Source organism: Thamnophis elegans, chromosome 3 (assembly GCF_009769535.1).
Source record: "Thamnophis elegans isolate rThaEle1 chromosome 3, rThaEle1.pri, whole genome shotgun sequence".
Taxonomy (NCBI): Eukaryota; Metazoa; Chordata; class Lepidosauria; order Squamata; family Colubridae; genus Thamnophis; species Thamnophis elegans.
The window spans coordinates 30,406,818-30,433,496 of record NC_045543.1 but is presented as its reverse complement, the minus strand read 5'-3'; the positions used below and the strand labels follow the sequence as shown (position 1 = coordinate 30,433,496).

The 26,679-nt window shown below is 42.2% G+C and overlaps 2 protein-coding genes across 2 annotated transcripts in view; one reads left to right on the top strand and one right to left on the bottom strand.

The window, feature by feature from the left end:
* Positions 1–14,101: 14,101 nt before the first annotated feature.
* On the bottom strand, positions 14,102–22,697 carry LOC116505682 (cytochrome P450 2K6-like). Its single transcript, XM_032213031.1, has 7 exons — positions 22,694–22,697; positions 22,086–22,246; positions 21,652–21,825; positions 18,758–18,902; positions 16,683–16,867; positions 15,807–15,948; positions 14,102–14,286 (listed from the first exon to the last, which is right to left on the bottom strand). Exons 1-7 carry the CDS (start codon positions 22,695–22,697, stop codon positions 14,102–14,104), a joined length of 996 nt encoding a protein of 331 aa, XP_032068922.1.
* Positions 22,698–25,157: 2,460 nt separating this feature from the next.
* The window catches only part of LOC116505681 (cytochrome P450 2K6-like), a 31,577-nt gene continuing 30,055 nt past the window's right edge, over positions 25,158–26,679 (top strand). Inside the window, exon 1 of the mRNA XM_032213030.1 lies at positions 25,158–25,275. The gene's annotated coding sequence lies outside the window, so the exon portion shown is untranslated. The remainder of the gene's footprint in view (positions 25,276–26,679) is intronic.

The window sequence follows — 26,679 nt, the reverse complement described above, 5'->3', positions numbered from 1 at the left end:
GTCCCAGCATCTCTGGAGGGATGTTTATGGTAGCCATGTGGGATATCTTACTTTAATGTCTAAATAGAGATAGCCATGGGAACATGTGTTTTATTCGACTCTCAGGGCAGAAGAGTTAAGGAAACATCTTCACACTTGTGTATTGGCCAGAATCTGCATTCGGACAAAGGGGAGGGGTCATTATCAGTTTAATCCCACTTGCATTGCCTAAAGGGTTTCAGATGCTGCTTTGCCTCTAATGGTTTCCATCCTGCTTGATTAAAGGTTCCTTTTGAAATAATCCGTTTCAAGAGTCTTCAAATGTGAAGCCTAACAGATGTGATGAAGGAAGAACTGAGGGTAACACACAATGAATGAAACATCACAATCTTGGTTGTATAATCCTTGGTTGTATAAACAGAGGCATAGAATCAAAATCACATGAAGTATTAGTACCACTTCATAAATCCTTAATAAGACCATACCTGGAATACTGCATCCTGTTTTGATCATCACCAGAGGTGGTATTCAGCCAGTTTAGACCAGTTTGCGGATGGGCCTGCCCACCTGCCCTGGCTTGATGTCATTCTATTTAGGGACATTTTTTGAACAAAGTGCATGCACAGAAGGCTGGGTGCATGAGCGGATTGGGGGGAGGCGTCGAACAAAGTGAGCCTGTGTGAACCGGTAGGGAAGGTAAGTAAAAACCATCCCTGGTTTTTACAAAAAAGATGTTCAGACTTTGAAAAAAGTACAAAGAGCAACTAAGATGATTAAGGGCCTGGAAAGAAAAAACTTATAAAAACAGTTGCAGGAATTGGGTATGGCCAATCTAGAGAAAAGAAGGACTAGGGGTAATATGATAGCATTGTTCCAATAGTGCTATCACTACTTGAAGGGCTGCCACAAAAAAAGAGGGGATGGGACTTATTTTCCAAAGCATCAGAAGGCAGAACAAGAAAGAATGGATATAAACTGATTAAGGAGAGAAGCAGCCTGGAATTAAAAGCAAACTTCTAATAGTGAGAACAATTAACCAATGGAACAGCTTGCCTTCAGAAGTTGTAGGTACTTCATCATCAGCCAGTTGTCTGAAATGGTATCAGATCCCCTGCTTGAGCAGGAGGTTGGACTAGAAGACCTCCAGCTCTATTCTGATTGATTGATTGATTGATTGGTACACTGAATCCAAAGAGCAACAGTGACCTACCTCCTTGAATAATTATTCAGCTGATATTTTCACACAATTTTAGATAATTTTCCATTTTTGTCCAATCATCTGAGAAAGAAGTATGGAATTTCCCCCCATTTTTTGCTTGATCTGTTACTTCTGTCACACAATTTTCTGAGATGTAATTCCTTTTTGCTTGTATCACTCTGACATAAAGTAAATTTTCTAAGATGTTCTGCTACTCAAACAAAAACCCCAGTATTTGAATTAGTGGCTTATTGGCCATTTGCATAGAGATGGCCACTAAAGAGTGGTGATGCATTGTGGATAATCATAAATGGCCCTTAAGCAACAACAGTGCATTGGAAGATTCTCAAGAAATACTATTTGCTTGCAAGAAAGAACTGGTGGGGACCATAAAATAGAGAAAATAATAGAAAATAAAGGAACTAAAGTGCTCTGCAACTTTAGAATTCAAACAGACAGTACCTACCTGCCAGGCATAACAATGGTTGATAAGAAAGACAAAAAAGTGTGCATAGTGGATGTGGCAGCACCTGAGGTTAGCAGACTAATAGGAACTAGAGAAGATAACAAAATACAAAGACCCGCAAATAGGAAAAGAACGAGTATGGTAAAAGAAAGCGAAGGTACCAGTAGTACCAATAATGGTAGGTACCTTGGGTGCAATCGCAAAATAATTGGAGCACCACTAGAACACCATCAGCATTGATAAATTCACCATTAGTCAGTTGCAAAAGGTAACTTTACCCAAACAGCTTTTTATTCATTTATTTAGCATATGACACATGGACTAGCAAAATATATTAATGTTTCACCTAGATTAGTAAGACATAATAAATTATAATTGGAACAGCTTATATCCTGTGACAATACTTCTAGCACAAACAAACATCAACATCTGCCTAGCCCAGGTGTTTGGAAATGACTTAATAGGTGGATAAAAAAGCCAAACCCAGTCTCAACATCTGGTTGACTATGCAATGAACCACATATATTGAGCCAATTTGGTCTGGTTGTTTAGACATAGACTAGAAAGCAGGAGGCCATGAGTTCAAGTCCGGTCTTAACCATGAAAGCCAACTGCCTGACCTTGAGCCAGTCACCCTTTCTCAGCCCAACTCATCTCACAGGCTGTTGTGCTGAAAATAGGAGGAGGGAGGTATATTTTATAAGTGGAGTTGTTTGTAAAAATATGAAAAGCATGATACAAATAAATAAATCAGGAAAGATGCTGTTCAGTATATAGTGGACAGATTTGCAGGAAAAAAAGTTGATGAGTTTAAGATTGTTGAAGAGAAGCACTCCGTATTCATTTGAAATAATCTGTTAAAGTTATTTCACATTCTACATTTGTTCTGAAAAATATCCAGTAGAACATTAGGAGGAAATGACAACTCACCTGCATAAGTCTTAACTGTTTTTGTCAAGACACTGCACTCCTCAATAGTTTTGCCTTCAATAGTCCTCTTGCCCATTCCATAGTCCGTTAATGTGGATAATGTGAATTATCACTTTCCAGTTTTTACCATGAGCAAAAATAAAATCTGAAATAAAGGGGTAAAGACAAGAAGTCAAGTTTGTATCACAAAACTTCCACCATTATAGTGCATAAACCTCTTTTGAAGTTATTTCCAGAATTCATAGACAATTGCAAACAAAAGTTGTGGAAAGTAGTTTGTTTTTATGTGATGTGTGATGAACATTTATTCATCTCTTTCCAAGAGAACTGAAAACACAGTGGATATGCCCTGAGCAACTGCTTAATAAGAACTGAAAGTTAATTAAAACTGGCAGCTAAGAAAAGATAAACAAATGAGGCTTATGATGAAGAAGAATTGCAGTCAAATATGTAAAGTTGGTTGGCAAACTGAGAACTGTCCTTTTGCCTTTTAACTATTTTTAACATATTGTAATTTCCCTTGCCTCCTTTTAAATTCTACATTTCCTAATTTTTTATATGCTGTTTTATACTTACATTTTTTGTTGTACACTGTCCTTCCTCATAGGAGGTCAGCAGTTCAAATATGAAAAACAAACAATCAACCAAACAAAAATACCCAGGTGCCTCTTGCCAAGAGATGATCTAAATGGGGCTTTGGGAGAAAACAACCCATGCTTCCTTACACAGACCAGCCACTTGCTGTGGAGACTAAGAACAGGCTGTGCAAATTATCAGTTTCCATATCTTGGCTTAGGTTACCCTTAATTGTCTTTCAATAACAATCCTTACTGTTCAATGTCCATTACAATTCCCTTAATCTACTATATAGAATAACAAGTGGTATACATCTCACTTTGTTCATCATCTTAGGAGTTCTATACATGTCCATGACTTCTTCTATTTTCCCCAAGCCACTGTCAAACCCAGTGAAATCTTTTGTATTTTCCTTTGTTGGGACATAACCCCCCTCTTCAGTTTCCCTATGCCACGGTCAACATCAACCTCAGTAAGATATTTTGTCTGCTTTTTATTTCCTTTTGTTGAGACACATCCCCACTTTTCAATTTTCCCTATACCACTGTCAAACTCAATGAAGTTTTTTGTCTGCTTTTTATTTTCCACCATGTCTACCCCTTCATTATCCCCCCTTCTTCCTTCAGTTCTTCCTTTAGTTCCTGCTTCTCTGAGTTCAAAATTCTATGATTTTAATTATTTATGCATATTTTTTTTATAATTTCACATAGTTTTTCAAATTCCCACCTTTCCATAATGTCCAGTTCCAAAGTTACAGTTAGTTATACAGTTAGTTAGTTATTTCAGAGTTCTGGTCCACCTTAAATTTAGCTAGTTTAGCTGTGTGGAGAGGAAGAAAGGTGGGAGCCATCTTGATCTTTTACAAAGAAAAAAACCCCTTCTTTTTCCCAGTTCTAGATTTTATTATATTTTTCCCTTGTTACCTCCACCTCTCGTTGGTTATAGTTGTTCAAAGTACATTAATTGGAACAAACTTGTATACAGACAAACTCAGGTATGTTTCTCTTTGCCTCCTGCTTTTACAAATTCTGATTTATGGCAGTTGGTTAATTAAATCTTCCTGCTCAAAGTTTCACATTCCATCCGCCACACAGGCAAGATAGGTTATCAGTGAGAAAAATAGTGCTTTTTTCTTGATTTTTTCCTTTATTACATTCACCTCTCATTAATTGGAGTTGCTTAAGATATGTTAGTTAGAAGAAATTTGAATGGAGCAAATCTCCTTGATATGTTTTGGTTTCAATTTCAACCTCCTAGTCTCTTTTAAAAAACACAATCATTCCAAATCCAGAACAAATGTAGAGTTTGTATTTGAGTGGGTTTGTCACTTCTCTACTTTCTCCTTTTCTGCCCGAATTGTTTCAATCAAGCGGCTCTTATTGGCTAGTGAATCAACCCTCCATTTCCCCCCTTCTTTCTTTCTTTTTTTTTTTTTTTTTTTGCCAAAATCCAGATCTGTCCATTAATTTATATATTTAGTATATAAATAAATATACTATATTATTTATACTCTCAAGGTTCTTTGCCTTTTCCAAGTTCTGATTTATGACTGTGTGTTAATTAGATCTTCTTACCAGGCTTTCATCTCGTCCTGCACACTCCTGCTCAGTTGCTTTGGCTGGAAGCCAGCTTCTTGTGCAGCCAAGTTGCCACGCTGCTGCCCCAACTCTGATTCAGAGAACAAATCTCTGACCCACAATGGACCTCCCTCTGGGTCTGATGAAATGCTGCCCCTTCTTACCCCCCCCCCAGGGGGGTTCTGATCCAAAAAGGATCTCGGAATTGGTTTGTCAGTCAGAGTTCAGAGCTCACAGCCCCCTCATCTGTCCAGCTGGAGAACGTCCGGTTGAACTTTTAGGTTCAATTGAGGAGAAGAATACGGAGAAATTCGTAGGTAATCAGATCAACTCAAAGTAACACAACAGATATTGTTTCTCTGTCCTGTTTGGATTGGCAGAAGCTCTCTCAGTCCTCTGATGTTATTGCCCAGGAAAATTTCAGATGAAAATTTCATGTCCTGTATAATACTGATCACAAATCTGAAATATTTGTTACCCTGATCCAGATAAAATGACTCACCAACGCCCTTTGCAAATTCCTCTAAAAGGCGCTCTCTGCAAATGTTTCAGCCTGATTCACTAGAGCCTCTTTGACTCTCTCATAGCCAGTCAGCACCACCATTTCCTGGAATCTCAGTTTGATGTGGAAAATGGGACCCTATCCTTTGACCACTAGAATTCAGCGGATATAAAACAAGACTATTTTGATCAATAATTAATAATGGGTTATGTGCAGAATTTTGTTTAAACTATCACATCTCATAGTTGCAAGTTTGAGATCATGTTTCTTCTTCTTCTTCTCCCTCCTCCTCCTCCTCCTCCTCCCCCTCCTCCTGTTCTTCTTCTTCTTCTTCTTCTTCTTCTTCTTCTTCTTCTTCTTCTTCTTCTTCTTCTTCTTCTTCTTTCTTTCTTTCTTTCTTTCTTTCTTTATGGCATATTATGACACTGCTATTTTTGCACAAGAGATATAATTATATTCCAGCATTTTGCAATGCTGTCTTGCAGCTTTTAGTGCCAGAAGTACAGTTGAATTTTAGCCATAAAAGACTCTGCCCAGTTGTGGAAAGGATCACACAGAAACATTCCTATTATGCCTCTTGCAATTTATGAAGGCGATCGTGGGAATTCCTTAAGGAAAGAAATTAAAATGTATTCTTATAAATGAATCTGAAAATCAGGAAAATTAGTTTACTTTGCTTCTTTAAAGAGCTGTAAGCAAACCTTTTATAGAATGTTGTTCCCTGCAGAAATTGTTTTAATATAAGAGTGTCTCTGAACACTCTTAAGTCAATCAGCTTAACAGTATTTATATGTCCACATAGACTTATTAGGATTTTGAACCAGCTCTGCAAATCTGCATGAACAATTATAAAATTGTTCATGCAATTGTTCATACCGTATTAGCAAATAAGATTTTCTGGGCATAATGCATCCAGGATATATATATATAATCTCCACCTACTCAAGAAGAATATATTTAGATATCTGGTAAATCTCACTTTTTAAATATGTCCATAGACATTGAAAAACCATCAAGGAACACATGAAACTTTCCTGACCAAGTTACTAACATTTTGTCTCATCCCAACCAATTTTGGCACATAAAATTCATCCTTTTTAACCACCAGGCTTTACCTCTATCATTGTTCTGTAAGGCTTCTTCAGATTCATCATGTCTAGATTTCCTAAAATGGGTGTAGTCCTGGGTCATGGAGGGACGTTGTGGGAGCTGTTACTCCAGAAACTTTCATCCCAAAGGTGCTTTTTCAAGAGGTAACTGTTAACTTTCTGGTTAACTTTACCAGAAAGTCCAGTTGCCTCTTGAAAAAGCACCTTTGGGACAATCATGACCTGAATGACTAAGAATTTCCATAGACATCCAGGGGCTGCCCTTTTTCAAAAGAAATATAATTGCAAAAAGAAATAGTAATAAAATTAAAATCTCTGAATCAGTCATAGCCCATCTATTCTTTCTACCAAATCATCAGCATGTCCTATATAAGAGGGGACCTCCCTCTTTTCCCTTGTTTTTTCTCTCCTCCCCATTAATTTAACCTGAATTTGCCTATGTATGGGCAGGATCTGCAAAGCCTTTGCAAACAAGTTTAAACTTATTTGAATTTTGCAACAATTAATTTTTTCCGACAGATGGTATGAATATTTTAGAGAGCCTTGATGGTAAACGTTTCATCATTCAGTTAAGTAATTCTGCAAATAGAATTGAAGTAATCATGATCAGATCCAAAGAAGAAGAGAGATCTGCCTTCTTGAGTCATTATATAAATAATTATTTAGCCAATGTTTTCACATAGTGATAAAGATTTTTCATGTCTTTCTGAGCAGGAAAAGAGGAATATTTTACGTTTTCTGCACAATATTTTATTTGGGCCACAAAGATTTCTGAGACAAACTTTGTTTCTTCTTGTGGCACTGAAGGACTATCTGTATGGGAGAGCTGATATACGTACTGTGGATAAGAACTGGCATACAATTGAAATTCTTCATCTAAATTGGTTCCTACCTTGGCATTTGGATAGGATTGACACAAAAGTAGAGGTTATTTACTGTATGTACATTTCTATACACAGCTACAATTGGGTTCTTTTTGTTCCCTTTGTACATGCTAAGGAAAATTTTTTCCTTCATTCCTTCCGCCCTCCCTCCCTCCCGCCCTTCCCCTCTTCCCTCTCTTCCTTCCCTGCAGGAAAAATGCTAGGAAGAAAAGTATTCCAAAAAAGTGTGTAGAAGGGACCACCTTCTTTTCTTTTTTTGGTCATTTCGGTCATAAAAGTCTATTTACAAAGATCTTAGCTGTTTGGGTTTTTGTAGGTACTTTGCATCCTTGAAAGAAAATTGATACCATTCTTTCTCTAGTCTTCCAATGCCCTATGCTTTGCAAATGGTTGCTTTTGAGAGCAACTTGGAACTATTAACTGGTTCAGAATGTGGCAATATAGGCAGTGTCGGACATGCATTCATATGCCTATGAGACATCTGTTGAATACTAGCGCGGGAAATACAAGCGCGGGGATAAAGGACTCCCTTTCCGATTGGTTCCCGGGCGGAGCCGGTTCAATCCTCGCCCCGATTGGTCGAGCTACTCGACGCCCCATTGGCTCCTCGTTCAAACCCGGGGGTATAAATGTTTGGCGCGAACCACACCACGTTGAATCGTAGTCACTCTGTTCTCAATAAAGGTTGCTGTTGCATACCCGCTTGTCGCGTCCCTTCCCTTCACTCCAAGATGCAAAACTGGCGACGAGGATGGGATTCCGATTCCCGCGACCACGGAGTAGAACGAGCCAGCTGCCACCGCGTCTGAATCAGCACGAACGCTATCTCAGGCTGAGAACTCCGGCAGCGAACGCAAAAAAATTCTCCGTCCTCTTCCTCCCCTCTCCGGCTCCACACCACGATGGCATCAGCGCTTCCTCCTTTCGCGCCATTCGGATCCGCCGGAGAATCATGGGACGGCTTCATGGAGCGTTTCGAGTGCTACTTAATCGCATCGAGGAACCAGGCACAGACCGACGAGGAGAAATGCAGTTTCTTCTTGTCTTGCTGTGAGCCTTCCATGTTCGCCTCTGCGAGAGCCCTGGCCGCCCCGAGGCCAGCCTACAAACTCGGGTGGGACGAGCTGATGTCCAGGCTGAGGAACCACTACGCTCCCTCACCCTCTCTGATCGCACGGCGCTTCACCTTCCGCCGCCGAGTGCAGAAGCCCAACGAATCCATCAGCCAGTTTCTAGAGGCTTTGCGCACCGTGGCCGCCCAGTGCGATTTTGCAGACCTGGAGGAGAACCTCGTAGAGCAGTTTGTATGCGGGGTCCGCGACGCACATTTGCGCAGCCGCATGCTCCGGAACCACAAAATCACCTTGGTGCAAGCCGTGGAGACCGCACGAGCAGCGGAGCTCTCCGAACAATCCACGGCCGACATCGAACGCCTCCAGCTGAAAACCCCCGCGCAAACCGCCGCGGGGCCTTCCACCCAGACGAACCTCGTCGACGACCTCTCTCCTGCTGAAGACGAGGAGGAGGAAACCGTCGGACAAATGAGGACGCAGCCGAAGCGGAGGCCACACCAGCAACCACCGACGCCAGCTCAGCCAGCCTCAAACGCACTTTGCCGCGGATGCGGCGGCCGCCACAGCCGCACATCCTGCCCGTTCCGTTCTGCCGTCTGCCGCCGCTGCCGAGGAGAAGGACACCTCGCCAGGGTCTGCCGGGCTCTCGTGCCAGCCCCATCGTTCATGCAGCCCAGTGACCAGCGCCAGGCACCGCAACGCCGCCAACAGCCACGTCCTGCGAGGCGAGCTGAGGACTGCCACTCAACCTACCAGCCCTCCAGCGCCGACTGCGTGGTCTACCAGGCTTCCCACGTTCCCGCCGGCGATCGCAAAATCAGCACCGCCATCCGTCTCGAAGGTCAGCTTTGTCGAATGGAGGTGGACTCCGGGTCTTCCCGTTCTCTCCTATCTTGGGCCCTGTTTTCCCGCCTTTGTCCCGGGGTTCCCCAGAGCAAATTGCGCCCCGTCGGGGTCTCCCTCCTAGACTACCAGGGAAATGGGATTCCCACGGCAGGAATATTCCACATCCGAGTGGAATACGGAGATTTTAAGGGGAAACTCCCAGTTCTAATCGTCAAGAACGATCTGCCCGCCCTTCTTGGGTTGGATTGGTTTCCCGCCTTGGGCCTCACCATAGAGGGGGTGCACAGGGTAGTTCCCCTCACCGTAGATAGCGTTCTAGACGAGTTCGCAGATGTGTTCGATGGGAAATTGGGCTGTTATAAGGGCACCCCCATTTCCCTCTGCCTCGATCCCCAGGTCGCTCCCATTAGGCTGAAGGCACGCAGGGTCCCCTTCGCATTGAGAGCAAAGGTAGACGCTGAACTTGATAAGCTCATAGAGCAAGGGGTAATCGAGCCCGTAGATCACGCCCGTTGGGAAACCCCCATAGTCCTCCCGGTCAAACCCGACGGATCGGTGAGAATATGTGCCGACTATAAGTCGACCATCAATTTGGCCCTGCAGGCAAATCCATATCCGGTCCCCGTAGTGCAACACCTACTCCACTCCTTAGGGCAAGGCCGCATTTTCGCCAAGCTAGATATGGCACAGGCCTACCAGCAGCTTCCCGTAGACGACGATGCGGCTACAGCCCAGACCATCGTCACCCACCGCGGGGCCTTCCGCTGCCGCCGCCTCCAATTCGGCGTTTCGGTTGCCCCGGGGATTTTCCAGAGCCTCATGGAGCGGTTGCTCCACGGGCTCCCAGGCGTCGTGCCCTACTTCGATGACGTCCTGGTCGCAGCCCCCAGCCACTCGGAACTCCTGAAAATACTGCGGGAGGTCCTCACACGTTTTAGGGAGGCAGGACTGAAACTAAAGCGCAGCAAATGCGAAATTGCTGTTCCCAAAGTAGAATTCTTGGGTTTCCTCATTGATGCCCAAGGCATCCACCCCACTCCTTCCAAAGTTGCCGCCATCAAAAACGCACCTGCACCCACCTCTAGGGCGGAATTGCAGGCGTTCCTGGGGCTTTTAAATTTCTACGCCCCGTTTATTCCCCACAAGGCGTCGCTAGCTGAGCCGCTACACCGACTGCTTGACCGGTCAGCGGCCTGGCAATGGGGTAGCCGTGAAGCGCACGCGTTCGCGGCTATAAAAGACATTTTGACCTCATCGGCAGTACTAATTCAATATAGCGATAGGATGCCCCTAGTTCTGACTTGCGACGCCTCTCCCTATGGCATAGGGGCGGTCCTGAGCCATGCCCTCCCGAACGGCTCAGAGGCCCCCATAGCCTTCTATTCCCGGACACTCTCCTCCACGGAGCGGAACTACAGCCAAATCGATAAAGAAGCCCTGGCCGCAGTATCCGGCATTAAGCGGTTCCATGACTACCTCTATGGTAGGAATTTCACCCTTGTCACGGATCACAAGCCACTCCTGGGGCTACTGGCAGGCGACAAACCAACCCCCCCCCATTTTGTCTCCCCGCATGACACGCTGGACGGAGTTCCTAACGGCGTATTCGTATACGCTGTTATACCATCCGGGTAAGCAGCTAGGGCACGCAGACGCCCTGAGCCGCTGCCCCTTGCCAGAGACGGACACTGCCCACGTGCCCGCTCTCTCTATTTTGTCCATCGCCGAATCCGACCTCCCCGTCTCTGCCGCGGACGTCGCAGCTTGCACCAAGGCTGACCCCGTCCTATCCCAAGTAGCTTCATGGGTCTTGAGGGGTTGGCCCACGGAAAAGGTAGCGGAAGGATTCCGACCATTTAAAGCACGACAAGCAGAACTCGCCCTACACGGGGGTTGTCTTGTCTGGGGGGATAGGGTAGTGATCCCCACAGCCCTGCGGGCACGAATCCTGCCCGCACTCCACAAAAACCACCCAGGCATAGGGCGAATGAAAGCCTTAGCCCGTAGCTATGTGTGGTGGCCCTTGCTAGATTCGGAAATTGCAGACTACGTAGGCCGCTGCAGGATCTGCCAAAACTCTAGGCCGAATCCCCCCACAGCCGCCCCCCGGGAGTGGGAAATCCCTAGAGGCCCATGGTCCCGTTTACACATTGACTTCGCCGGCCCCTTCCACGGCCGAAACTTCATGATAGTAGTCGATGCTTACTCCAAGTGGGTGGAGCTGGTAATCATGACCTCCACCACAGCAGAGAGTACAGTGAGGGCCCTGCGTAAGATGTTCGCCACCCATGGGTTACCGGATGTGATAGTCTCAGATAATGGGCCCCAGTTTACCTCCACCACGTTCCAAGAATTCCTGGCAGAACAAGGAATCAGACACGCAGCCACAGCCCCTTATCACCCAGCTAGTAACGGCCGGGCGGAGCGCGCAGTTCGCTCGGCCAAAGAAGCCTTAGGCCGCATGGACCAGGGCGACTGGCAAGAAAGAGTGGCAGCTTACCTCTTGAGCCAGCACTCCATACCCTGCCCAACGACTAATAAAAGCCCCGCGGAGCTCTTGATGGGTAGGAGATTGCGAACCTCCCTAGACAGGCTCCATCCACTTTACGCAGGGGATCTGCCGAGCAACCTGGGGGCCCTCCCTTCCCACGCGTTTAAGTTAGGGGATCCTGTATGGGCCCGCTCCTTTTCGGGGGATCCACGGTGGGTTCCCGCAACCATCACAGCTCTGACCGGCCCCTGTTCCTTCAGGGTCGGTCTGGCCGACGGAACACAATGGAGGCGCCACGTGGACCAGTTAAGGCGACGCCTCCCCACGGAAACAGACGGCCCGAGCATCTCAGACACCCACTCTCAGCACGAGCCACCCTCGATGACCTTCCCCCAAACGGACCGCCTCTACCCGGGGAACGGGGGACAAGCCGATACGAACTTTTCGGACAGACGCGCCTCACCCGGCTACTCCCTTCCTCGAAGCCCTTATCGAGACTCTGAACCTACACCCCAACCAGACTACGCGGAGCCACTGTCGGACACTCCTGTTGCCACGGAGACGCCACCCCGGACAAATGGACATTGGGCACGGGGCCCGGGGCCAGCGCCATCTCACGAGGCCGCGTCGCAGATCCACCGCCCCGCCACAGACACACCTCCGCCGGCGGTTCCCCCCCCGACGACAACCGCCGGGGAGCTACGAAGGTCGGGACGAGAACGTCGCCGTCCCACCTTCTTACAAGACTATGTGTGCCCTTCCTAAAGGGACTCTTTGACTAGGGGGGGAGGGGTGTTGAATACTAGCGCGGGAAATACAAGCGCGGGGATAAAGGACTCCCTTTCCGATTGGTTCCCGGGCGGAGCCGGTTCAATCCTCGCCCCGATTGGTCGAGCTACTCGACGCCCCATTGGCTCCTCGTTCAAACCCGGGGGTATAAATGTTTGGCGCGAACCACACCACGTTGAATCGTAGTCACTCTGTTCTCAATAAAGGTTGCTGTTGCATACCCGCTTGTCGCGTCCCTTCCCTTCGCTCCAAGATGCAAAAACATCCTTCCTCCACCAGTAGAACTGGTTACCAGTTTGTTTATGCTTGTGATTTCAGGGGCTGGTTGTGACCTATAAACCTTACATGGCATACTGTAAATCCTAGGTATTTGAGAGACCGCTTATTGATAAAATACAAAAACAGAAAGTTAAACAAAATTTAAAATATGAAAGAAAAAGTGCAGGAAAGAAAAACAGAAATTAGAAAAAACAAGCAAAGTCACAACCCCTGGTATGCCCCAATTATGGGAGGAACCAGACAGAAAGCATCCAGACAGAAAGCCCAATATTTTTATTGTTGCCTTTATTAAAATACTACACACACACACACACACACACACACACACACACACACACACACATATATATATATATATATATATATATATATATATATAATTTGTGCTGATAAATAAATAAAGGGAGACTAGTATAGATCTATTTCAAGCTATTTAGCTCTCATCAGCTAGCCATACCCTTACTGGGATTCGAACCTGTGCTGTATTGCATCTTAGGCAAACGTCTTAGCCATTAAGCCACAGGTCTCCTCCTTATCAGCTGAAGCCAGGGAAGAAGGTATATATTTAAGGTCACAACCTCTGGTAAGCCCCAACCATGGGAGGAAGCTAACTGCCTCCATCATCTGTCAATCGGCTCGTCACAAGTCTCACTTAGTAATCAAGAAAGAAACCACTCAACTCCATTTTGCAGAATTAAGAGTACTTTTACTGATTATAAGTAAATAGAAGCTAAGCAAAGCTGGATCTGAGCAAAAGCGCACGAAAGCATTAGATACCAATACATGACCCATTCCCCTCCCCCTGGTAACTCCAGTCCATAGTCCAATCCAATATCTCCACAGCTGTCATGTGGGAGACATCTTCAAAAATAATCATCAGGTTGGTATGCCGGACAGTTGGCCTTGGCGGGAAACTCCCCTCCTTGCCACATGCGCAGACAATGGTGAGAACAACTCTCAATTAACAATCCTCCTGTACAGATTATTTCCCTCACCCAAATACCATGCCCTCCCTCCCCATTTCAAAGCCAAAAAGCAAGCAGCATAACAGAGGCTGACATTTCCCCTGGAGTGGGGAGGGAATGAAGATTTTACAGTATCCTTCCCCTGAAGTGGGGAGAGAATGGAGATTTTACAGTATCCTTCCCCTGGAGTGGGGTGGAAATGGAGTTTTTACAGTATCCTTCCCCTGCCATGCCCACCAAGCCATGCCCACCAAGCCACACCCACAGAACTGGTGGTAAAAAAAAATTAAATCCCACTACTGAATTTAGCCATTAAACAACTTCTAAAAACTGGACCATATGGCATCAGATTGCCAGATATTGCCTCTCTTTCAAAAAAAAAAAGGCCATTTCAAAGCATTAAAAAACAACAGCTTGTTATTATTGTTTCTCTCAGATCAACGCAAAATAGCACAGGTTTTGAAAGGCATGGGAGAGGCAGTAAGTCCAAAAATGGGGGTGAGATCCAGGCCCTCTTTAGATGTTCCTGGGGGTGGATGGAAGGTAAATCTTTGCAGGAAGCTGGTAAAGAAGAGGAAGAGCACCATTTTGGCCAGGTTCTCACCTGCACACATTCTTCGACCTGGAAGAAAGCATAGATGGCAAAAACAAAGAGTTTATTGGGTTTTTTTTTTTAAAAAAACCTATTTCACGTGTTTTTCCAATGTCCTATGGCTATGGAGAGATCAGCGCACTGAAAAACAACGATCATAGAGATGGAAAGAAGTTAAAATTCAATAATGGAATAGAGATGGACTGAGTACTAGATGACAGCAGATGTTCTGAATGTGAAAATAATGTCAAAAAAGAAGGAAAATAAATCACAACAAATGGAGCAATGGCCTCTTTTAAGTATCTCAGTATCACATTTCATTAGTTCCTCATGAGCATCCCACCTGCTTATCTAATTCTCTTCTCTTTGGAAATAATTTATTTCTTGGACTGAGAAACACCAGAGAAAGACTTCTTGAAAAGGATGTGAATGAAGATTTCATTGTAGTACATGCATACCCCTGAGCTCTGTTTTGCTGGCACAAATGGGGTGGGGTGGGGGCTGCATGCACACACAACACAAGCTCCATTTTCACTAGGAGAAGCACTGCGGGCAGGTCCTTTGCTGTTTCCAGGCCAGCTCCGCATGCTACAGCTAGGGACCCCATGGGCCAGATCCTGCCTGTGGGCCTTGAATTTGACATTCCTGGTTTAATTGTAGCCCTAGTTTGATTTTAATCCAATTTCCTTTTCTCTAACACTCTTTTTATCATATTATTTCATTTTCCTTTATTGTATTTTATGCTCTGAGACCTTGCTATAACAATAAAAGCTTAAGAAAAGTTAATAAAGGGGTAAAGCTAAAAATACCCAAAATCTGTGTCCATCTGAAGGCCCTGTCAGCCATGAAGGATGAAAGACAAGATTCATCCTAGACTGCCAAAAAGCAGAGATGATGAGGTCAGTGTAGCAGTAACTCTTGAGAGACCGCCTTCTGCCAATTACCTCCCTGCGACCAATAAGATCTCATAGATTAGGCCTCCTCCGTATTCCATCGGCCAGCCAGTGCCGGCTGGCAACTATAAGGAGGAGGGCCTTCTCAGTAGTAGCCCCGACCCTTTGGAACGAGCTCCCCGTGGAGATTCGTACCCTCTCCACCGTCCAGGCCTTCCGCATAGCCCTTAAGAACTGGCTAGCCCGTCAGGCCTGGGGACAAGGATAGCCGCCCCTCCCGAATGATGAATGTATGTTGCTTACTATTTTATAATATGTCTCTATGTCAATGTTTGTATTCCCCTCCCCTGATTTTATGTGAGCCGCCCTGAGTCCCCTCAGGGAAAAGGGCGGCCTACAAATATTAATAAAATCAAAAAATCAAATCAAAATCAAAAATCAAATCAAACTCATGCATAGGGTTGATGATTGCCCAGGCAGATTCTGGAATCAATATATTAGATCCCCAATGAGCCTGGCCACACATGTTGTCCATGAGGAGCAACCTTTGTCAAAATAAGGTCTCTGAGATCAAGCTTTTATCAGTTGTTTTCTTTTCAAACAAGGTGTTAAAAGTTGCCTTTATGGAACATAATCCATGACATCAGAGAATCTCACCTGCAGAGAAAGGCATGAAAGCATCTCTCTTCACAAAATTTCCTTCAGAGTCAAGAAAATGCTCAGGATAGAATTCATGAGGTTTCTCCCACTGGGATTCATCATGGAGCACAGAGCCCAGCAATGGAAATATGTATGTTCCCTAAAAATTTAATGGATTTTAAAAAAAGAACTATATGAAAATGAGTATGTAAATTTAATACATGGCTATAGAAATTATTATAGTTGTTTTGTAAATTGTTTATTGAGAAGTAAATATTTGGCCTGGAGCAACATCCAATCCCTCCCTCCCCGCCCAAATACAATTATGATTTAAAAATGGTATTGCAAAGATGCATAATGAATTAATTACTGGGCATGAAAAACAGACGGGTTCAAAAAATTAAAACATGAAGCAAATTAATAGATTGTCCATTGAACCAATTCTAAATACCTCTTAAGCTGTATTTTATCATGCTGAAAAAGAGGACTAACGAGACTAAACAACAGATCATGTAATATCATTCTCATAGATAATGGATCTCAGGTTGGTTCCTGTTTGCTTATATGCAGGTAGACAAGGAGGGAAAATAAAGCAATAAACCAAGACGAGGTAGAAATAAAAGAATAAAACAAGAGAAGAAAGCATCTTTCATAAATCAAGAGTGGGGACAGTTTAGGAATTCCAGATGCCAAAGGAAGACATTTGCCACTGGCACTTTGAGAGATGCATCTATGAGTGTTTTTCTAAAGGGATAACGCTCTATGTGGCCTTATAGCTCTATACTGTAGATCAACTTGTTTCAGCCCATTCCATTCATTTAAGGACTGACTCGTTTACCACATCATACATGATAGATTAGATCTTGTACAATGCAGGGATTTTAGATTGACCACCTTGGGGATGAAGAAGCCTTTGAAAGTTACGTCCACGGTTGTTGCATGTGGCACATTGAATGGAGCAATATCAGCAAACCTTTGAACTTCATGAATTACAGCATTGGTGTAAGGCATTTTGAATCGGTCTTCTGTCCTTGGCTGACGAACCCCAATCTCTTTTGCAATTTCTTCTTGGACCTTCCCTGGGAGAATAGAATCACATCACGATGATTCCATAATTTAAATTTTGCTTTAAATGGGAGTTTATGCAAAAATTCCAAAGTACATTTATAGTCCAGATCTGAAGATAATCATTTGTGATCTATGCTTGTAATTTTTATTTTGGTACTTTTTTCCCTTTTATTCACCATATATCTTATTCTATGATTATGCCTGTGCAGAAAAACACTTATTTATATTAATTATTTATATTTTAAGGTATAGAGATTATGAAATGATTATTGAGATATAAGGAATCAATTAAGGGAATATTGTCCTTCTTGGAATGTATAAATCTTAGCAGAAAACTCTGATTACAGATAAACAGAGTTGGAAGGGACCTTATAGGTCATCTAGTCCAACCCCCTGATCAAACAGGAGAGCCTACACAATTTCTGACAAATGGTAGACCAATCTCTTCTTGAAAGTCTCAAGTGATGAAGCTCCCATGACTTTCGAAGGTAAGCTGTTCCATTGGTTGATTGTTCTCACTGTCAGAAAGTTCTCCCTTATTTCTAGGTTGAATCTCTCTCTCCTTGGTCAGTTTCCATCCACTATTAATTGTCTGGCCTTCAGGTGCTTTGAAATATAGCTGGACCCCCTCCTCTCTCTGTGGCAGCCCCACAAATATTGGAAGATGGCTGTCATGTCTCCCCCAATTCTTCTCTTCACTAGACTAGTCATGCCCAGTTCCTGTAACCGTTCTTCATATGCTTTCGTCATATGAGAAATCATCCTGGTTTCTCTCCCCTGCACTTTTTCTAGAGTCTCAACATCTTTTTTATAGTGTGGTGACCAAAACTGGATGCAGTACTCTAGGTTTCATCTTACTAGGGTTTATAGAGTAGTATTAATCCCTCACTTGATCTTGATTGTATCCTTCGGTTAATTTAGGATAGATTTGACTTCTTGGCTGCCACTGCACACTGCTGGCTCATATTTAGCTCATTGTCCACAAACATTGCAAGATCTCTTTCACAGTCACTGCAATTAAGCCTGGTTTCAGCAAGTTTATATGCGTATATTTTGATTTTTCTTACCGGTGTAGGACTTTACTTTTCTCTACATTGAATTCCATTTTGTTAGATAGGGCCCAGTGTTCAAGATCCATCTGGATCTTGAGCCTATCTTCTAGGATGTTGGCTATTCCGGTCAGCTTAGTATCGTCTGCAAATTTGGTAAGTTCCTCTTGTATTCCCTCATCTAAGTCGTTTTTTAAATATTGAAGTCTTAGCTCTCTTCAGTCTTAGCTCATATTCAGCAATAATGAGAGGTGATAGGAGCATAACACATGTTCTGTGACTGATACATCTTCTAGAAATCCCTGAAAGTACTTGTGTGAACCCTTCATATGGTGACATCTTATAATCACTCTCCATCACATTAATTCCTTCAAATATAAATAGATGGGGCAACTCATTCTTGCTTCTTAGTCTGCCCCCCCCCCCATGTTAGAAAGGTAAAGGTTCCCCTTGCACATGTGTGCTAGTTGTTTCCGACTCTAGGGGGAGGTGCTCATCTCTGTTTCAAAGTCGAAGAGCCTGCGCTCTCTGAAGACATCTCCATTTTCATGTGGCCAGCATAACTAAACATCAAAGACACACGGGACACTGTTACCTTCCCACCAAAGGTGGTTCCTATTTTTCTACTTGCATTTTTACATGCTTTCAGACTGCTGGGTTGGCAGAAGCTGAGACAAGTAACTGGAGCTCACTCCATTGCAGGATCATCGGAATTTGAACCACTGAACTGCCGACCTTTCTGATTGACAATCTCAGAATCTTAGCTACTGAGCCACCACGTCTCATCCCCCGTGTTATTTGGCAGGTAATTTTATACTTGTATTGAAAATCAATCAAATTAAAAATGCTTACTTTGAACCTCTGGATACTTCATCATTAGGAGTAAGGTCCAGTACAAAGTGTTTGAAGTTGTATCCATGCCAGCAATAAATAGGTTATCCACAACACTTATAAGATTATCATTATGGAAATAGCTATTTGTTGACTTCTTATTCTCCTGAAGAGTATAAAGAAAAGATATCAAGGACATTCAATATATGCCTATAATCTACATACATGAACAGATGTTACAGTGGCCTCCAAATTTCCAGTATCAGGAGATTGCAAGAGTTGTAGTTTACAAAAACTGGAACTGTGTTTAGCTTATCTGTAATAAATATCAGGATTAATATCTACAGTGGGCTATCAAACTATATATTAATAGTGACCAAGTCTTGCAAGGCAATGGGACGTGAATGCGAGAAGAAGATGGTTGTGAGGGCAGCTGCTTTTTCACCAGTTGGAGGACTTTTCAGTGGCCTGCGGCCAGCCACCAGCCTCTTTGAGAGCCAGTATGCAAAGAGGTGGCGCAAGCCAGCGGAGACTGGGCGGACGGAGTGACCAGCGGCAGGGAGACTGGTTTGAGGGTATGCCCAGCTGGCCATTGTTACTAATTCACCAGACTGTGCAAAATGTCTGCCACCGGTTCAGGGAAACTGGTGCGAACTGGCTGAATATCACCTCTTGTCAGAAGACTGTGAGAGTTTTATTTCACAAAAACTGGAGGACAGCGTGTTGCTTATTTGTAAGGATTATTATTTATAATGAGGGGGGAAAGGCTATCAATATATTTACAGCAATTTATTGAGCATGATTAAATCTAGACTCGAGATTTATGCTTATAGAAAGCCTTATTAAAGAAACGAAAACGAAATATAAGCATCCTGAATATGTCACGTATATACCTTCTTCAAATAGCCTTTAACTTATGACCATTCCTTGCAACAGCATTTCAAGTTAAAATGATAGGAATCAAATTGTGCCACCTCTTTGCAACCAATTCTTGGAGTTCCCACAATTACATGATCCTGCTTTGGGTGCTTGGCAGCCATCTAGCACTTACTATAGTTCAGTGACTGTGATTACGTGTGTGCCTTTTGCAATCTTCCTTGCTGTTTCCTCCATAAAGATAGGGGGGGCAGCAGGGATTTTCTGGGGTAAGTCTTTCCACTTGCCCCTCTGCACAACACCACACTCCTTCCCAAGCCTCAACTGCCCCCTCCCTTGCAACCTTGAGCACCTCAAAATCCCATGGACACCCTCAGTCTCTCCCCATCTGGCAGCAATCACTCCTGGGATGGCAACTTCCTGTCGGTTTCTCCCCTGGTTTTGGCTGTAGGAAGCCCTAGGCAGTTGTGAAGAAGTCCTCTATTAACAACCATTGCAATTCAGTTAACAATGGCAATTGGAAATGCATGGATTTCCATCACTAAGCAATTCGGTTGTGGTTTACAACCATTGCTCAGTAACAGAAATTCCAGGCTGAATTGTTGTCATAAATCAAGGATTATCTGTATTGAGTTGCAGACTATAGTGGAGTGGCTTGCAAAGTAAACTTTAAATCGGAGATTATATTTTTAGATCCTATATGCAGCAAAACTAACCTTTGGTTGTGTTTGTGGCATGCTGGCTAAAATGAGTGGCAGGTTTTGTGTTCTATGATTAGCAGGGAGCGTTAACACTCATATCCTGCCAGAAAGAATTATGCCAAGATCTTGATTGACCAAAAAGATGATGGATACTAGGGTTTATGGACACATCTGTTTATGGCATTTTTATTTTGTAGGCATTTCTTAAAACTTGTGATAATGAGAAACATATGGTAAAGCCTATGAATTATTAAATGAATTGAAATAAAGAAAAATTAAAATGTTTCCTGTTTTGGAATTTAAGAGAAAATGGGAAAGGAACTTGATTTAAATGAAGACAGCTTGATCTTGTGGATTGGCATTTATCAATGTATGCAGGGGAATTAAAATTAGGATTAATTGCCACAGAAAGAGCAGAAATATATATCAGAATACATGAACTCAGGACATCCTTCTACCATGGCTGTGTATGGAAGCGCATAGACTGAGTAACTGTTGCACGTTGATTTTCAGTGAATGGTGACAATGGAAGAACCAGGAATGAGTATGGAGAAAAATTGTGATTAACTTTCCCCACCTCTCTCTGTCACTTCTTCTCAATGCTTAGTCAATGCTTTCTTTCATGAAGAGTGATCTAATTTTAAGTCACATGAAGAAGAAACATTTCAGATTTCAGAGCTCACCTTCACTTTTCCATGGATTTTCGTACTAAAGGTAATCCTTGACTAATGACCACAATTAGACATTGAGAAAAGTGGCTATTAAGCGAGACCCGCATGTGATAGCTTCACTCAACTGCTAAAAAAACAACAAAAGTGTTACTTTTTACAGGGAAAAATTCCAGTTATTGTAGTAGCTTTAACAGTTATGCAAGGAATAAAGACATAACACAAGGAATGAATCTGTTGGCCATCAAGAATGCTGCAAGAAGTCTTGCTAAGAGAAACCTCTCAAGAATTCAGGAAGAGGTGGAGCTACCAAAGAATGAGAAATCTTATATCTTGGAGGGGGTCTTGAATGTTGTTTCAATTTTTTTAAAACATGATCACCTTTTTAACCAGCCTTAGCTGTTTAATAGTGTCTTGGTTGGTGTAGGTTATTAATTTTTATTATTTTTGTTTCAAGTTTATATCCCTACAGAACCTGAGAATGAGATTACACAAATTCCAAACTATACTCAAGCCTTGCTTTCACTCCAGGGAACTGTTTTCCTGGACATTTCTAAAGCAAGGATTTTCCCCAGCTGCATGTATTGTTGTACCAGCCAGAATATTTTTAAAACATGTGAAAGAAAAAACATCAGCTACAATTCCTTGCATACTTGAAATGCTTTATTACCTTTTTCTGCCGAACAAGAAATGCATCAATAAATGTCCTCTGATTATTTTCATCAAACTGTTTGAGATTTTCAAGGAATGTGGCCTGTATGAACTCATGATACTCTTTTCGGTTTTTCATTATTTTTTTAGGACCATCCAAAAGGAATCCCAACTTGGGAAACACATTATATATCTGAAACAGTATAGAATAATAAGAGAGATAGCAAATTAACAGAGTGGAATACTATGAATATATTTTATGGTAGACATCTCAAAGCATTTTTATCCAAATAGGTTTGTTCCATAGTCTTCAAAATCATCATCATTATCAACAACTATGAAATATGTGGTATGATAAATCAAGTTTTCTAATTAATTAAGAACCAAATCTCACAAATTAAACCTTAATAAACTGTAGGGTTGAAGTTTATTTCATATGAAAGATTACATTACCAACACCGAAGGGGTTCCTAAAAGGTGTAAATTTTCTTCAACTAATTCCAGTAATCTTAGCAGTGTAGCATCTTCATATTCAAATCTCTTGCCAAGTAAAAAAGAAACTATGATATTGGTAGCTGCAGCTTTCAAAATTCTTGCTGGGTCAAATGGTTTTCCTGGTCATGAGCAATAAATTAAAACAGAATTGTGAAAGAATCCCAGAATTAAACCTGTTCTTCATGACCTTAAGATTGGGGATAAAATTGCTTATAAATAGCATTTATCATAGAAACTACACTCTGCATAGAAGATAGCAAGAGAACACAGGTTTATGAGCTAAAATTTACTGTCAGCAAAGTCAAAGAATAATTCTGTGAACCATCCTTTAAAAACCAGAATTAATTACACACAATGTAGTACTAGAGTCAAGCATCATTTGGAGTGAGAAGCAGTTACATTTCTTATGACAGGTAAAATGGGGCAGCAGCATTCTAGTCCCTGTGTTCAATCCCAGTTCTTCCCATTTGAGAGGAATCTAACTTTTATCTACAATTTGTTTCTGCTGTTACTTGAAAAAAAATTAAACTGTTACAATAAGATGTTTTAAGGACCTAACTTCCCACCCATCATTACAAAAGTGTGTGATCAGAGAGCCCTGTAATCCGAAACAGAGAATGCTGGGCTATAAGAATAAGCTGACATTGTCAACGGAACTAATAGACTAATAGAACTAAGTTGATTGGCTGATTGAAGGCTGATTTATTGTAACTTCCTGATAGACTTTACCCTGGTTTGCTTGTCTCTTTCCTTTGATCTATTTTCTAGCTCTGAATAACTTTCATTTTTCCATAAGAAAATCACAGTGTGTTCCTGGGTAATGAAAATGTTTTCACTTGATTTACATTTTTATTGGACATTCATTACAGGGATTTTGTATTTTATTACTTTGCAAAAAGTGTGGAGCTTGTTTTTTAATTTTTCTTTTAATTTTGGATCAAGGTATCCAGAAAATACTTTCCCTGCTTCTCTATTTTCTTATTCTGATGGATATTAATTTCGTGCATGTTTCCTGTGTTTAAAGAATTCTCTTATCTACCATTGCTAAATTACATAAAACAATAAGATATCAGATTACAGACACATATTACAGTGGCTGGAGTATGAAAAAATAACACACCGTAATGTGCAATTCCTACTTGAAAGTTTTTTTTTTTAAAGTTGAATGAAATGATGGCTTCAGAAAATATTCAGATACAAGTAAATGCAGATAAATCAGATTCACGAAAGGAATGTGATCTGAAAGTAACAGATTCATTGTCAAGAAATATTTTATTATTCATTTATTTATAAACTTTATTGGCCTCCCCTCTTATCATAGGACAAAGTGCCCAAACCGGAAGACATGTGATCGTGCACCAGAGCCCTGGAAACCCAATGACCAGCTGGCCAGCGTGCATGCATGCCTTGGAAACATGACAACCAGTTGGCCAGAGCACATGCTCATGTTGGAAGCCTAATGGCCAACTGGCTGAACTGGGGTGATGGCGTGCATGCCCACAGAGAAGGCTTGGCATACTATCTCTGGCATGCGTGCCATAGGTTCACCATCATGGTCATAGGGTAACTCTAGGCAGCTTACAGGGACATACAGAATTAAAACATAAACAGTTAAAATTAGACATTAAAACCAAGGAGATATGGGGAGGGGGAAGGAGGGGTCAGTCAACCACCTACTTATGGACCCTACAGACTTAGAACTCTCCGAGTTTATTGCCTGCCTGATGTTCAAGCCTACAAGAGCAGAAAACTGAGTGGATAAATAGATAAATTAGTCTTCCTGGAGAGGATTGAAGAAAATTGAGGAATGGATTTATCACATTTAACTGGAAACCAATTTCATCTGGATTTTTTGGGGAAGATAGATCAACTTTGGATATTGAACATTATATTTATCCAGACAATTATTGATAAGAGGTGGTATTAAGAAGGAAAAATGGATATTTGATCCAGGATGAATCAATGCTAACTGTTGGAATGATTTGGAATAGGTAAGAAGCCGTGGTAAATTTTCTACAAGTTGATTACAATAAAAGTTTGTTAACAGAGGATTTTGAAACTTCAATCTTGCTTTTTAAATATTATTATCATTCTTGTGGAAGGAGCCAGACAGGGCTCAAGAGGCGGGTCAGATGTGTCATCAGTCTAGAGTACCTTTGTGGCCACAAAAGTCCAGTGCACCTTGAATTCCATTGAGTCTTGTCTATTGCCAATTGTCTATTGCCAATTTGCCTTCACCATTAGTAATTCAGATTCTTGAAGAAAACCTATGTTTTTGATAAACCTTTTTATTCACTTGAACTGCTCTGACCTCTGATTTTCCTGTATTTGGCATTAATGTGAACTACTAGTCATAGCTTCAGAGCCCAGAACTGCAGCAAGAGTGGACAAGTCGGCTGTACACTCTCTCAGCAGATGGCAAGATGGCATGTAAGACCAAATGTGCAATTTTTCACCAACTGATTCAACAAGTTCACATCCTGTCTCAACCTGGTCTTCCAAAACAACTACAGACACCTGCCTCACCTGTCTTTTCCTAGGAGGAGTCATAATTTATTTAAAAGCTGTCATTAATGTGATAGAATAGGAAAATAATTGCTTACCATTTAACTTGTGAAACAACTCAGATAAAGCAACTGGTTTCCTAATTGATGGAGAAATTGAAATTGGATGTATAATTTTATACATTGATAAACCAGGAGTTTAATTTTATTGGTATGCAAGGGCAGATCTTCAAATCAACAAAGTGGTTCATATATCACATTTGGCCATATGGTGTTTTGTTTGGTTCTGGGAAGCCAACCAATAGTGGTGTCTTCAACAAAGGGGAGAGTAAAAATCATTCAGTAATTTACTCTGTTCTTAGCTAGATTTCAGTTGCTTCCTTTCTGTGATTGATTATAGTTGTAATAATCATTATATGTCCAGTGCTGACACCCATCCTCCATGTTCCTGATCTGGGTCTGCCAGGACTTGCAGGTGGCAGCCACAGCATGGGGTTCAAATGTCATCATTTGTTTCATCAGCAGGTCAGAAAGGAGTCATCTGGGCCAACAGCCTCAGAAAGAGGACCCCCCAACCTAAGGTGATGAAGAGTCCCACCAATGGGGAGGCCTTGGAGGAGGAAAATGCCGAAGATGACCCAATGGTGAGTGCACCCATCCATCCTTCCAAGCCAATCCTTCCTTCCATCCATCCATCCTTCCAAGCCACCCATCCATCCTTCCAAGCCAACCTCCAAGTACCCGAAACGGGGTTGGAAGGGGAAGTTGAATAGGGTGACCAGATGTCCCGCATCTGGCAGGACTGGCATGCCTTTTCATAATTTTTCCCGCGTCCCGGGCCGTTTTATATTAAAAATATAAAATTTTTGTCTTTGAAGACTGTTTTATTTCGTTTTCATTTTCATTTTATACAATCACTTATATACTGTGCAATTAAGATTCCACCATAGAGAACCAACATAACACTTCAACCTTCCATACATCCTTTCTTCTCCCCCTCCAACTTTCATTTCTCCCCTCCAACATTCCCCTCTTCTACTTCCCCTCCCCCTCAAACATTCCTTTCTCCCCTTCCCTCCATCTCACCCTCCTTACATTCCCCTCTCACTCCCTCTCTACTCCTCCCTCTTCTTTCCCTCTACTCCTCACTTCGGTGTACTTCTACTATTAATCTATTCAATTTGTATTTTATACTAAAATTGAAAGAAAAGAAAAAAAAAGAAAATAAAAGGAAAAGAAAAAAAAAGAAAAAGGAGCAACAGTATACAAGTGCGTTCTTATTGTTTTGGAAATTGAAACTATATTCCCCCCTCCCCCCTCCCCCCTGTAAGCCCCCCTCCCTACCCCCTTCCGACTTCCCAGATCCCATACCCGGCATAGCTTTTTATCAAACACAGTCTAGAGTATATTAGAACCAAATAGATTAAAAATTAAAAGATAAAAGAGAAAGGAAAAAAGAAAGGAATAAAAAAAAACAAAAAAAAGGGAAAAATCAATAAACTCTCTACCTTGAGCTCAGCTTCCCATCATTATTAGAACTTAAACAATGTACATCATTCCTGATCTCAATTAATTAATTGCTTGCAGGATTTCAAACTATATTGAAACCAAATAAGTTAATCAAATAAAATTGTACTCTAGCTAGGGGCCTTATCTCTTTATCTAAGTATCTGTCTATTTCCAAACCTTTAATTTGTCCCTTTTATACCTCCTTCTCTATAAAGCAATTTAAACACATCTCAAATTCTTCTCTCGGTTTCCTTTTCCAACTCTTCTCGTCCTGCCTCTACCCATGTCCATATATATATTTTATTTTCATCCGTACTCCTCTCATATTTGCTCCGCCTTCCTGCAAACTCCCTGGGTATATCCTTCCAAACATTATATTCAAGTAACAGTTTATACAAAAATCAACTTACTTTCTGGCTCAAAATAAGCTCTAATTCAACCTTCACTACCCTCCCATCTACACCACACTTCCCAACTCCATTCAACCTGAACCACGATCCAGGAACACCACGATCTCTGCCCTCCTCACCCTAGAAAAT